Source organism: Bos indicus x Bos taurus, chromosome 7, assembly GCF_003369695.1.
Source record: "Bos indicus x Bos taurus breed Angus x Brahman F1 hybrid chromosome 7, Bos_hybrid_MaternalHap_v2.0, whole genome shotgun sequence".
Lineage (NCBI taxonomy): Eukaryota > Metazoa > Chordata > Mammalia > Artiodactyla > Bovidae > Bos > Bos indicus x Bos taurus.
The window spans coordinates 38801431-38815736 of record NC_040082.1 but is presented as its reverse complement, the minus strand read 5'-3'; the positions used below and the strand labels follow the sequence as shown (position 1 = coordinate 38815736).

The 14306-nt window shown below is 46.1% G+C and overlaps 1 protein-coding gene across 2 annotated transcripts in view; it reads right to left on the bottom strand.

The window, feature by feature from the left end:
• Positions 1 to 14094, bottom strand: part of CCNJL (cyclin J like) — a 63724-nt gene extending 49630 nt beyond the window's left edge. Inside the window, exons 1-2 of one of the 2 annotated variants that reach the window (XM_027545780.1) lie at positions 13995 to 14094; positions 13353 to 13467 (exon numbers count right to left, since the gene is read on the bottom strand). In XM_027545780.1, the coding sequence (XP_027401581.1) occupies positions 13353 to 13418 (66 nt within the window). In that variant the 5' untranslated portion in view covers positions 13419 to 13467; positions 13995 to 14094. The other variant, XM_027545779.1, reaches the window with a different exon arrangement.
• Positions 14095 to 14306: the final 212 nt, after the last annotated feature.

Sequence of the window (14306 nt, the reverse complement as noted above, 5' to 3'; positions counted from 1 at the left end):
TCCAGAGCTTCCTCAAATTCATGTTCACTGAATCGGTGATGCCATCCAACCATCTCATCCTCTGTTGTTCCCTTCTCCTCCTGCCTTCAATGTTTCCCAGCATCAGGGTCTTTTCAAACGAGTCAGTTCTTCACATCAGGTGGCCAAAGTATTGGAGTTTCAGCTTCAGCATCAGTCCTTCCAATGAATATTCAGGGTTGATTTCCTTTAGGATTGACTGGTTTGACTTCCTTGCAGTCCAAGGAACTCTCAAGAGTCTTCTCCAACACCACAGTTCAAAAGTATCAACTCCTCAGTGCTCAGCCTTCTTTATGGTCCAACTCTCACATCCATACGTGACTACTGGAAAAACCATTGCACTGCCTGATAAAGAAGTGGTCAGCCAACAAGGCACAGGACAGTTCAAGGAAATGAACCAGAATTTGTCTTCCCAGACTCAGAGCCAGGCCACCCTTCCTCCTGATCTGACTGCTGTATCCCCTTCACCCAAAACAGGCTTCTAGAGAGGATTCCTAGCTGGGAAGGTGCTGCTAGTGGTTTGACGAAAATTCCCCCAGAATTTATGGCCCATCTTAAAAGAAACCATGTAGGGACTTCCATGGTGGTCCAATGGCTAAGACTCCGAGCTCCCAATGCTGAGAGCCCAGGTTTGATCCCTGATTGGGGAACTAGATCCCACATGCCACAACTAAAGATCCTGCAGGGTGAAACTATGACCCAGTGCAGCCAAATAAATTTTTTAAAAAAAGTAACCATGCAAAAGAAATGCTGAAATGTTAAGGGATAACAGGGAATTGCATCTGCATCTTGATCCAAAAGAGGAAAAAAATGTCTAAAGAAAGAAAAAGGTGATGATAAGTCAAATGTGTTAAAGTGTTTACAATTGTGTACTGTGCTGGCAACTCTGCTAAGTTTGAAATTATTTCAAAACAGAAAGTTAACACAAGAGACCCATGAGAGATTTCCACTCAGAGCCAACAGCTCTGTACCACTCGCCCCCGCCTTCTCACCTCCCTGTGTGGGTGCCCAGGTGTTGCCCTGCCGCCAGGGGAAGTTCCTGTTACATATCACTGCCTTCAAGGCTGCATGCAACTCTGCTTGCTGAAAGTCAGATTCGGGACAGCAGATCTCGAGGTTTTAAGGTCCGAGCTCTCCCACTTAATGTCCAAGTGCTGAAGTCCTTGGAGGCTGTTTCTCTCCCAGCAGATGGAGTTACTGGCAGCCATGCTACCTACCCCACCAGGCAGTGAGGTCCAGGAAGGTGAGGTGTGGACTATAAAGCACAGACCCCAGACCAGGCGTCAGTGATGAGCACATACCAATGGGGGGAGGGGAGCTGCTCATATGCAGCAGCTGCTCTGCTCAGAACTGGGGAGACACAGTCCCAGCCTGTCCTCACAAACCTGCCATCCAGGGAGATCCAAATGGAGTAATTCCATTAATAAGTATACAATTACAAATTGTGCTTCGTGCTGAAGGAATAATCAAAGGTTGTCTAAGAACATAGCAGGGGCCCACATTGACCTTGTGTGGCAGCCAGGGAAGGTTCTTCTGAAAAAGTGATGTTTGATTGACAGCTAGAGAACAAGAAGGTTACAGCATGTCCTAGTCCCACAGAGTAGGAAAGTACACAAGCCAAACTTAACAGTGAAGTTAAGGACACCATGAGGAAGTAATAGGTCAAATCAAGAATATGGGGTGTCCTTCAGGACATATTAGCCAAAATTCAATGGCATGAAAAATAATTTTTTAAGGCAATGGGAGGCAGGGAGACCACTATAGAATGAAAGACTTAAGAATAATTTTTTAAAACCTACTGAATAGTAGAAGTTATTTGCAATGATATGACTGATACAATTCAACAGATCAAATACAAATCAAAAAAACAAACAACTGGATTTTAAAAAGGGTAGAACTAAACAAACATTTTTCAAAGGAAATGCAGATGGCCAACAGGCACATGAAAAGATGCTCAACATCAATAATCATCAGGGAAATGCAAATGAAAACCACGAGATATCACATGACATCTACAGAATGGCCATCATCAAAAAGAACACAAGTAATGGACTTCCTTGGTACAGTGGATAAGAATCCACCTGCCAATGCAGGAGACAAGGGTTTGATCCCTGGAGTGGGAAGATTCCAAGTGCCACAGAGCAACTAAGCCAGCGTTCCCACAACTACGGAGCCCCTCCTCTAAGCCCTGAGAACCACCACTAACAAAAACACGTGCCACAACTACTGAAGCCTGCGAGCCCTAGCACCTGACTGCCCTAAAGCCGGTGCCTCGAAACAAGAGAAGCCACTGCGACAAAAAATCGCCCCCCACTTGCCGCAACTAGAGAAAGCCCGTTCGCAAGAACAAAGACCCAGCACAACCAAAAGGAAAAAAAAAAACAAATAACAAATGTTGGCAAGGAGGTGGAGAAAAAAAGAGAACCCTCCTACACTACTTGTGGGAATGCAAACCGGTACAGCCACTGTGGAAAACAGTATAGAGATTTTCCAAAATATTAAAATAGAACTACCATACAACCAAGCAATTCCACTCCTGGGCAGATAGCCGAAAAAACCAGAGACACAAATTCAAAAAGATATGTGTACTCCAGTGTTCAAAGCAACATTATTTACAACTACCAAGGTATGGAAGCAACCTAACTGTCCTTCAAAAGCTAAATGGATAAAGAAGATGTGGTGTCTACATATATACAACGGAATACTACTCAGCCCTAAAAAGGAAATTTTGCCATTTGCAGCAACATTGATGGATGCTAAGTGAAATAAGTCAGAGAAAGACAAATATTGTATGATATCACTTATATGTGGAATGTAAAAAATGTTAACTAGTGAATATAACCAAAAAGAAGCAGACTCACAGATACAAACAACAAACTGCTGGTTACCAATGGAGAGAGGAAAAGAGGAGGGACAATATAGGAGAAGGCGGATTTTAAAAAAGTGTTACTACAGGATTATATTAAATCATGTATGTGAAACTTCTGAAACTTTTATAGCACTATAGAATTTAAAGAACCCTCTTAGTTTTCTGAATGCTGAGTTTTAAGCCAGCTTTTTCACTCTCCTCTTTCACTTTCATCAAAAGGCTCTTTACTTCTTCACTTTCTGCCCTAAGGGTGGTGTCATCTGGCAATACAGCACCAGGGAAAAGGAAATTTTGCCATTTGTCATTCAATTAAGAAAATGTAATGCATGGACCTTATCTAGATCATAATTCAAATGAAACAACTATAGAAGCCATTTATGAGACAGCTGGGAGAACTGAACACGAACTGAGCCATGCTGCTGCTGCTGCTGCTGCTAAGTCGCTTCAGTCGTGTTCGACTCTCTGCGAGCCCATAGATGGCAGCCCACTAGGCTCCTTTGTCCCTGGGATTCTCCAAGCAAGAATACTGGAGTGGGTTGCCATTTCCTTCTCCAATGCATGGAACTGAGTCATAGAAAACTATTAATGAATGATAGTGAGTTTTGTAAGAATGGCATAGTTGTTATGTCTTTTTAAAATGGCCTTTATCTCAGTAGATATTTATGGATGAAATGACATGCTGTCCAAAGAAGAAGCAGGTACTGAAGCTAGGTGTAGAGTACACAGGGATTCACTCCACTATTCTCTCTACTTTTGTGTATCTTTTTAAATTTCTATAATAAAAAATTAAGGACAAGTTCACTCCAAAGAGTCAGACCTATTAAGTCATTTGATCACTTTTACAATGATCAGAAAAATCAATTGTTATTAAGTATAAAGTTATGTACCTCGTCACATCTAATAATTCCACCTATTTTAGTGCATGGATGAACCACAGTGAAACCAATTCCTCTCTGATGCGCACTGAGGTTTTCTACAACTTTTCCTTACACTAGTTCCATCAATCCAATTCCTGATGCTTCTTGCTGTTCTTATGATCCTCCCTACCCTTCCCTGTCATCCCAACCCACCCACTCAAGTCACCAGACGATCACTTTTCAGCTCAGTAAGTAAGTAGCTGGTGCTACCAGCAGGGATGTCCCTACCAAGAGAACATCCAGGCTCTGGTACCATCTGCTCCAGTGACCTACAAGGGGGCCAGTGCCTCAGGACAATTCAAATTCAGCCTCAGGATTCAGTTTCCAAGTGACTCCATGCACACACTGCGGTGGCGGGGCGCAGGGGGAGCCTGGAGAGTTCTGTGGCCTGAGTCCAAGGTGAGCAGGCCTCCCCTAGCATGAGTCTCAGGATGGTTCTCTGCTGCAGATGGGCCTCCCCAGATCCTGGAAAGTGTTCAGAGTTCTCTACTGCTTCCTTTGCATCTTTTAGTACTTTTCCTATTCAGAGTTCCTGATTCTTTTTAAACACAGACAAGAGACACCATTTTGACCTATTAAAATGGAACAGACTTTTTCTTTTTTTACCATTTATTTTAGTCTTAGTTGCAGCATGTGGGCTCTTCGGTGAAGTACATGGACTCTCTAGTTTTGGCTCGCAGGCTCAGTAGTTCTGGTGTGTGGGTTTAGTTACTCCAGGTATGTAGGATCTTAATTCCCCAGCCAGTGATTGAACCCGAGTCCCCTGCATTGCAAGGCAGATTCTTAACTACTGGACCACCAGGGAAGTCCCTGGACTTTTAGAAAAGGCTAATACCAGGGTTGGCAAAGTTACTGGGAAGCAGACACCCTCCCACACCACTGGTTCAAGTGAAAGCTGGTGCAACTTTTGAGAATTTATTAACTGGTGAAATACAAAGTTCTTAAAATCATACCCTGTGACAAGCAATTCCATTCTAGGCGTTTATTCTCATGAGCACACTCATAGACAGCAGAGTAGGATCACCACTTCAGTGTTGTATAAAATCAAATGGAACAAGAGAAATGACCCAAAAGGCCATCAAGAGGGGGATGGACAAATTATCTAATATACATACAGTGGAATATTACTCAGCAATAAAAAAGAAACAAACTCCTAATAGACACAACACAGGTGAATCTCAAAAGTGTTAAAAAACTAACACTTTAAAAAGACAGACAGAAAAGAGCATATGCACGTAACTCTATTTCCACTCTGGAAAAGATAAACTATCCACACAGACAAAAAACAGCTCAGTGACTGCCTGGTGTTGGGAGCAAGACGGGGTGAGTGACTGAGAAAAGGTACCTGGGAACTTTCTAGGTTGATGCCAATGTTTTATCTCTTGACTATGGTGGTTGCTACATGTATATACATTTGTCAAAACTTGCTGCATACTCAAAACTGCAAAATTACTTAAGATCTGTGTGTTGTATCATATATAAATTAACTTCAGCTTAAAAAAATGAATAAGCAGCTCCATTTAAGTATTCAACAAAGAAACAAGTTAATCCAATCATGGTATATCCATACAATAGAACATTATGCATGATACCTGTAGACCAATAGTTAACTTAGAAAGTTATTTAGTATATACAGTTAACAAAAAAATTATGAAACTATAATATACTGTAATACACTATGACAACATTTATATAAAATAAAATGTATATATTTGGATAAAAAATGGCCAAAAAGAAACATTTCATTCATTCATTCAACACATATATACTGAATATCTACACTATACCTTTATCGTTACAGTGAGCAGAAAAAAACAAAAAAATTCCCTTCTGGTCATGGGGCTTCTGTTGGTGGTTTCATAAAATATTTAAATTATTAAAATGTAAACATTTAAAAAATCAAATGGTACAGGGAAGTGTATAAATTCTACTACCACTTGTGTAAAGAACACACACACATGGTTTGTTCATACACAGGATAACTCTGGAAACATTCAGGAGAAATTGGAGTCAGTGGTACCTTTCAGGGAGGGAACTAGAGCCTCTTCACCATCCAACCTTTCATATGTGTTTTTTTCTTTCTTACAATGTTCTTATATTGTCTATTCTAAATAAACACAATGAATTGTTTCAAATTTTTTGCAAAAGTCCAATAATCAGGACTGGGTGAAGAAGAACGATATGGAAATGTGAGCATGATATATTATGAAATCAACAGTGTTTTAAGAAAAGATATTTTCCATCTTCACTAAATAAAAGCTCTACAGAAATGTGATGACACACACACAAGAACAGAAGAACCTACACTAAAACGTTAACAGATTACTCTGAGGAGTGGGGTTGTGGGGGGAATATTACTTTCTTCTGTTTGCTTGTATTTATTTTCGTAGTTTCCTAGAGAAACAAAAAAAGTACTTTGTGTGTTTAATAACTTGTTTAAAAAATGAAGGGAAATCCCTGGCCATCCAGTGGTTAGGACTCAGTGCTTCCACTGCAGGAGCATGGGTTCAATCCCTGGTCAGGGAACTAAGATCCTGCAAGTTGCGCAGCATGGCCAAAAGAAGAGAAAGAAAGAAAAGGAAGAAACAGCAGACCAACAATGTCACCTCTCTCTGGCAGGTTCTCTCAGAGAGAATTGCTGGCTGCACTCCCTTTACCCAAGGGGCTGTGTGGTTTAGAAGACAAAGAACAAGTCAAGGGCAAGGGCACAGAGCCAACCGGAAGTCTTAACTGTCCTCCCTTCACTTAGGGAGCACAGACTTCCCCAGCCAACTAGGATGCCCGCCAAGACCCTTCCCCACTCCACAATCAGAGGCCCGGGAGACGGAAGGAGGATACCCATACCCATTTTCTCCCAGGATACCTGGGAGGCAGGGAGCAGGAATCACTCTCCTGGTTTACAGACGAAACGGGGCCTTCGAGATAATCTACTTCCACAGAAAACGGATAACATGCAAAGATCTAGTCTCAGCTGAGTGTTGAGGGCACACTGGGGCCTTCCACAGTCTAAGGCTGCTAGGACTTGAGAGAAAATGCCAAGTTCTGGTTCAGTTTTGTCCCCAGCTTCCTAGAGAATACAGGTAAGGCAGAGCAGTCAGTGAGTCTGCAAGCCAGATGCCACTTTGAAGGCCATCTCCTCCTGCCTCTGAACCCCATTTCTCAATCCACCTTCCATCCTCTGGCTGCACACACCTCCAAAGCAGTCTGCAGCAGCTCTGGAGGATGCATGCCAGAGACTTCTGCTTCTGCTAAAAGCTTCACCTTTACCTCTAGCTGGCTGTCTTCCCACTTGAAGACCACCACCACAAGGTGCCCCTGTCAGTCCCCAAGGGCTTGTCCCAGCCAGCATTCGGGTTTGAAAGGCCTGGGAGACACATTCCTGGAACTAAGCTGGGCAGACACATCCCAGTACATGGTACATTTTCTCATGGGTGGACCTGGGTGGACCTCATGATTTAGGAAGAACTGCTCCCTGGGGGTGCAGAAACCCAAAAATGAGGGGGAAGGGAATAGAAAAACCAAGTAAGAGGTAACCTGGGTCAACACCTTCTATAAGGAGACAGATGTTCAGCTCTGCAGTGGGGACATTCAAGCAATGTAAGGGAAGGAGTGAGAAGAGGGACCACGGATGTTGGAAAAGAAAAATAAAAGAATGTGCGCGCTTTAGGAGTCACTAGGAGACAGCGGTTTTAATCCAGGTGAAGGACAGAGCTGGGGTGAGACCCTACCACACGCAGCTGTCCGAGTTCCAGGAAGAGGAAGGTCCCAAGGCACCTCACCCTTTTCCAGCCGGGAGAAACAGGAGCAGCCCCCCAGGTGCACCCCAGGGGCAGGAAACAGCAGAGGCCAGATCACTTCAAGGTGAGAAGCGCCATGCACAAGTGGGGCAGGGGACCCACCAGGACCAGATAAGCGAGGCCCTGCCCTGGGAGTCAGCAATTCCCAATGCCCAGGTTTCTCAGGATGGTTTAGGGAGAACCCAGCCCTTGGAGAGCCATCGGACCACAAACTAAGATACGGAGCCTACAGCGTTACGGAGGGCAGAGCCTTGGTTGTTCCTGGCGCTGTACTTCCATTCTTGGCTAAAATGGGTGGTTTTCTCCCAAACAAATTTATGTTCAGGCTCTGATACAAGCAGGGATTTGATCTCACGACAGTTACTGACACACTCTGTCTTATAGTTTCCATCTACAGGGTCAGTCCCAGAACTGGGGCAAATATGAAGTGTGAGATAATACACAGGGGCGTGCTTGGCACACTGTCTGAAACATATGAAGTGCTCAAGAAGCGGTAGCCACCAACATTATCATCACTAAACATCATTTCTGTTGGTGTTTCAGAATTTCTCTGGGTAAATTTAGTCACAGATCAGTACAAATGTCCTTTAATACTCCACTGGTTCAAAAAACACAGTCTCACACAGTTAAAGGCCTTTATGTGTACAAGAAACCCAGCTTCAGGAAAACTGGCTGGGAAGAGAAAACTGGCTGTTTTAGGGACTATACATTCTGTGGCTGTTTGCTCTGAAGATCTCAAATCTAGGGTGATGGAGAAGACCCCAATGGTACCACGTGACTCCGATCCTGGGAGAAGGTGAATGCCTGATGGAGGAAGAGGGGGCTGGAGGAGGAGGAGGCCTCTGGCACACAGGCTCCCAGAGTCCTGGAAGAGAAAGCTACCAGCGCTGTCCACGTGGCTTCGGGAGGGTGGGGGTACTTCTTCCCCAAGTACTCCTCTGAAATCCCCATATTCAGAAAGTCTTCCACATACCCAAGAAGCCTTAAATCACAGTGATGAGAGCTATTAAACATTCTGTTTTACTAACATAAGCACTTCCTCCTAACTGGAATGATGATTATGTATAAAATGGACATAAGTCAAAAGGAGACCAGAGTGAGTTCTATCTATTGTACTGCTCGTCCAAAACAAAATTCAGGGAGGAAAATGGAACCTCCCGGCAGAAGTGTGGGAGGAATGATCTAGGTTTCTATTATTCGGGCTAAACCTGTAGGTCTTTTCCTACAATCCCAAGGCAGGACTTTGGTCCAGGTCAGTAGATCTGTCTTTGTGGGGAATTCTTTTCCTAGTCCCTCCTCTATTCCTCTCCTCCCCACTCCCACTCCCACATTATCCCAGAAGAGAATGAGACTATCTACTGTCTAAGTCCATAGGAGGCCAGGAGGCGGCCTTCACCTGATCCTGTCCCTGGCACCACGGCCAGCACTGCAGCCACTCACATGGACAGCCCCCGCCAGGCCAGGGCGACCTCCTGGGGCATGCTCGAGACCCGACAGAGGGTTCCTGGGAAGCACTCCTGCACCACCATTCGAGTGCCCCAGGAAGTCCACCTGAGCCTGGTCCTTTGCCTCTGTGCTCCCCCAGTGGCTGTGCCTGCAGCAGGTGAAGCAGTGGACACCCCTTGTCTTCCCTCCATACCACACGCTGGTCTGGTAAAGTTGAGATATCACACAACACACCGCACGCCTGTGAGAGGCTCACAGTCTGTTGAGTGGGACACAGGTAACAGGACCATGAGGGAAGCATGAGTTTGGGGCCAGGGCACTTGGGGGAGGGGAGAGAGGCTTGAAGGACCACGAAGTTGGGCCTCAAGCTGAGAGCCACCCCCAGCCCTAATTCCATCATGTGTATCCAGAACCTGCTCATTTTAAATGGCTGGATGCATCTTTTGGCAAAAAAAAAAGAAAAAAAAAAGTGGAAGTCAGTCTAATCCGAACACTCCTTGAGCCATATGCCTGAAAAACATCACCAACAGCCTCACTGTCACCACTAGCCTGGTAGGGATGATCTGCTCCTCTCTCGTGTTCAGTGAAGCAGTTCAAGGGCACAGGTGTGATGGGGAAGAATCCTGACTCCCCTGTACTGGCTGGCACCGCCAGGCCCCAGCAGAAAAGTAGTTAAATGAGGAAGGGCTCTAAGGCTGCTTCAACAGAAGCAGCAGGGCCAGGTAGGATACTCAAAGGAGTACTTTAATATTCACAAATGATGTGACCTACAGGGCTCAATTTCCAAAATATACAAACAGCTCATACAACTCAATAACAAAAAAACAAACAACCCAATCAAAAATTGGGCAGAAGACCTAAACAGACATTTCTCCAAAGAAGACAGACAGATGACCATTAGTTACATGAAAAAATGCTCAACATCACTGATTTTTAGAGAACTGAAAGTCAAAACTACAATGAGGTATCACCTCATACTGCTCAGAATGGCCATCATTAAAATGTCTACAAACAATAAAAATAATGGAAAGAGTGTAGAGAAGAGGGAATCCTCCTTAACAGTTGGTGGAAATGTAAATTGGGGCAGCCACTATGGAAAACAGTATGGAAATTCCTCAAAAAACACAAAAATTGAGGTGCCATATGATCCAGCAATCCCACTCCTGGGTTTATACCCAGAAAAAACACAAATTTGAAACACCATTCACAACCCAATGTTCATAGCAGCACTATTTACAATACCCAAGACATAGAAGCAACCTAAATGTCCATCAACAAATGAATGAAGATGTGATATACATACAATGGACTACTACTCAGCCATAAAAAGAATCAAATGATGCCCTTTGCAGCAACATGGATGAACCTAGAGATTACCATACTAAGTGAAGTTAAGTCAGAAAGGAAAAGACAAATACCATATGATATCACTTACATGCGGAATCTAAAATATGATACAGATGAATTTACTTACAAAACAGAAACAGACTCACAAACTTTGAAAACAAAGTTATGGTTACTGAAGGGGGAAGATGGGAGGGGAGAAATAAACTAAGAGTTTGGAATTAGCAGATGCAAACTTATATAGAGAACAGATAAACAGTAAGGTCCCACTGTATAGCACTGCTAAGCTGCTAAGACGCTTCAGTCATGTCCAGCTCTGCTCGACCCCATAGATGGCAGCCCACCAGGCTCCCCCATCCCTGGGATTCTCAAGGCAAGAACACTGGAGTGGGCTGACATTTCCTTCTCCAATGCATGAAAGTGAAGAGTGAAAGTGAAGTCGCTTAGTCGTGTCCGACTGTTCGCAACCCCATGGACTGCAGGGCACCAGACTCCTGCGTCCATGGGATTTTCCAGGCAAGAGTACTGGAGTGGGGTGCCACTGCCTTCTCCGATCTTATAATGGAAAAGAATATGAAACAATATGTATATATATATGCATAGCTGAATCAGTTTGCTGTACACTAGAAACTGACACAACATTGTAAATCACCTGTACTTCAATTAAAAAGAAAAAGGAACTAATAAGACCAGTTTTAAGTCACAGGTGACTCTGAGCACTAACTCAAGTGAGTTTTCAACCTCTAACACGTAAGACCTGGACAAACCCATCCTCCCTCAAGGTAGGCAGCCCAACAGTGAACTAATACGACATGGGTGAGGCACAATTAATGGGGAACTGCCTGCCCTGCTCCTTTGAGTGGCTGAAGGAGAGATTAGAACATTCTTATTTATATACAAAAGGTCTAGGATTCTCAGGTAACTGAGCTGGTTGAGTTTATACTGCTCTCAGAAATCCTTCGGAGAAGGCAATGGCACCCCACTCCAGTACTTTTGCCTAGAAAATCCCATGGACAGAGGAGCCTGGTAGGCTGCAGTCCATTGGGTCGCTAGAGTTGGACACGACTGAGCGACTTCACTTTGACTTTTCACTTTCAAACATTGGAGAAGGAAATGGCAACCCACTCCAGTGTTCTTGCCTGGAGAATCCCAGGGACAGGGAAGCCTGGTGGGCTGCTGTCTATGGGGTCGCACAGAGTCGGACAGGACTGAAGTGACTTAGCAGTAGCAGCAGAAATCCTTCCTGCCAGAAAGGAACCAATGAGGTCAAAGCCATTCCCCTAAGCTACAAGCAGAACTGACAACCACTGGCACCTGCAAAGAACAAGGAAACCCATTTTTTACAGCAGGCCTCACTAATTCATCTAGCCACCACCTCCAGAAAAGGACCAATCCTTATTACCTGGTCTACCACTCCCACTCCCTGCATGTTAACTGAACCATCAAGATCTGGATTTCTTTTCCATACGCCTTGATATGCTTGCACCTTGGGCCATACTGTTCTGGGGAGAAAAACCAAGGGAAGCAGAGGAAAGCCACAGCCCTGACAAGCAATGCAAAACAGAGATTGCCTAGTAGGTACAGGAACAAAGATAAGATAATTGGACTGGAATACAGCTACCCCCTCATGAGGAAAAAACTCTGAATAGCTAATGACTTTTTAAGCAGAACTCCACAGACATTGGGTGCAAATGCACCGGATGTGGGACCTGTCTATGCAGGGACCCAGGAACTCCACTAAGGAGACCTCCCCCTCCCCGTACTAGGTTGGATAGTGTCCCCCCAAAATTCATGTCCACCCAGAACCTCAGAATGGCTTTATTTGGAAATAGGGTCTTTTCTGATGTAATTAGTTAAATTAAGATGAGGTCAAGCAGCCCTCATTCCAACGAATGGTGTCCTTATAAAGCAAGAAAACAGAGGCACAGACAGATATACCGACAGAACACCGTGTGACAAGAGGCAGAGACAGAGTGATGCATCTACCAGCCAAGGAAAGCCAAGGAGTAACATGGCCCTGCTAACACCTTAATTTCGGACTTCCAGCTTCCAGAATTGTGAGAGAGCACATTTTTATTAAGTCTCCAGGTTTGTGGTAGCTTGTCCAGCAGCCCTAGGAAACCAATATACACCTTTTACTACACACCTGTTCCCCAAACCACCCTTCCCAGTCTCAGCTCAGGGACAGGAGACAAGATACACAGGCCATACCTCTAACCCACCTGGACTCCGCCACCTTCCCAGAGCCCATCAGCACCTCTCCCTTTAAGGGGTTGGGGAGAGCAGAGATCTCTCTCAGCTGTCCCCATCTTCTGCCAGTGGAGGCACACTGGCAGGGGAGTGCTGGTTTTCTCCCCACATTCTCCTAGTTTTGTAGCCTCTCCTTTAGACTAGTGTTTCTAAAATCTTAGAAACACTAAAATCTCAGTCCCATCCTAGATATATTTGGGGTGGGCCATAACTACATACGCCTTAGTCTAGCATTAACCTAACTGTTCTTTATACCATGTTACTACTCTTACTTAAATAAACTTATATTTAAAGGAACTGCTATATCGTTACAATAAATGGAAAATCAGCATCATTTATTCTACGCAGAGCTTGCTAGATACATGTTTTTAAACTGTACATTAAATACACGGTAACTTTTTTAAGTCCGTTCATGTATCCTTTAAAATAATCTCGGGTGACAATACTATGGGAAATACCACCTTAAGGAGTACAGTTTAGTTGTCTAACAACTCTGGGCTCCTATGCAGAAAAATCAATTTAAGCTCTCCAGTCCCGTTTCTCATTCCCCTTCTTCCCGCGACTGTCCCAGAAGGAGGCTAAGAGCAGAAGGAAAGAAAGGCACCAGGAGTTCCTAGCTCCGACGCAGGGCGACCCGAGGATATGGAGTCAAGAGCGAAAGGGACTTTAAATGCCCAGTCCTGCGAGTGACAAGGACGAGGAGGGACTGACCTTCTCGCGCAGGGTGCAGTGGACGTCCGAGGCGACGCGCCCTTCCCACCACGGCTCATCCATCATCGCGTCTGCAGCGCCGCTCTCCGAGGCTACCGGGCTCTGAGGGCACACCCTGAGTGGACACAGGCAACTTCAGAGCCCGCAGCGCGCCCCCCAGCTCCTACCCCGGCATCCCCATCCTCTCTTGTCCTCGGCCCGGGCCTCCGCCGGGCGCCCCCTTCTGCCCCACTCAGCGGAGGACGGTCGCCTCCCATCCCAAGAAGGCTGCAGCGTCCCCTCCCCTTTACTCACGGGACCTGAGGAGACCTGGAGCTCTGCAACAACTTGCAGAATTTTTATCTTCCTTTTTGCAAAAGTTGCACAGAAAGTTGCAGACTCCGCTAGCTCTCCAGAGGCCGGGGCTCCGGCAGCGGCCACCGGCTCGCCGTCCCCAACTCCTCCCCCGCCGCCCAGCCTTTGTCCTGCTCCCACATCCTGCCCTCCAGCCGGGGCGAAACTCACGCATCCCTCTCCGGAGGTGGGGGGCTGCGGGCGCCGGGCCCTTCCCAGGGCCGAGCCGGCTGTGCCCTCGGGTGCCTGCAAGCGAAGGGGCCCCTGGCGCGGGGCGCTCCAAGCTCTCGACCGCCGCCGCCTGCTCACCCCTGCCGCCGCCGCGCCCCTGCGTGCGCTCGGGTCCCGCCGCAGCTCGCAGCCTCTGGGCCGCCGGGGGCCTCCCTCCTTCTCTGGGGGAATTGGGGGCCGGGCCTCGCGCATGCGCCGCCGGCCCCCGCACCCCGCGGGGCTGGGGGCTGGGAATTGGAGTCTTTCTTTCGCCCGAGCTGGCTGTTTTTCCTGTCCGCACTCCACCCCCGCCTGGGTGGAAAGCTTCCTCTCACCTTCGCGGGGACTCTCGGTGGTCTCCTGGACACCACCGTGTGCTCACGCGGGCAGCGCTGGGACCGCGGCGCCACC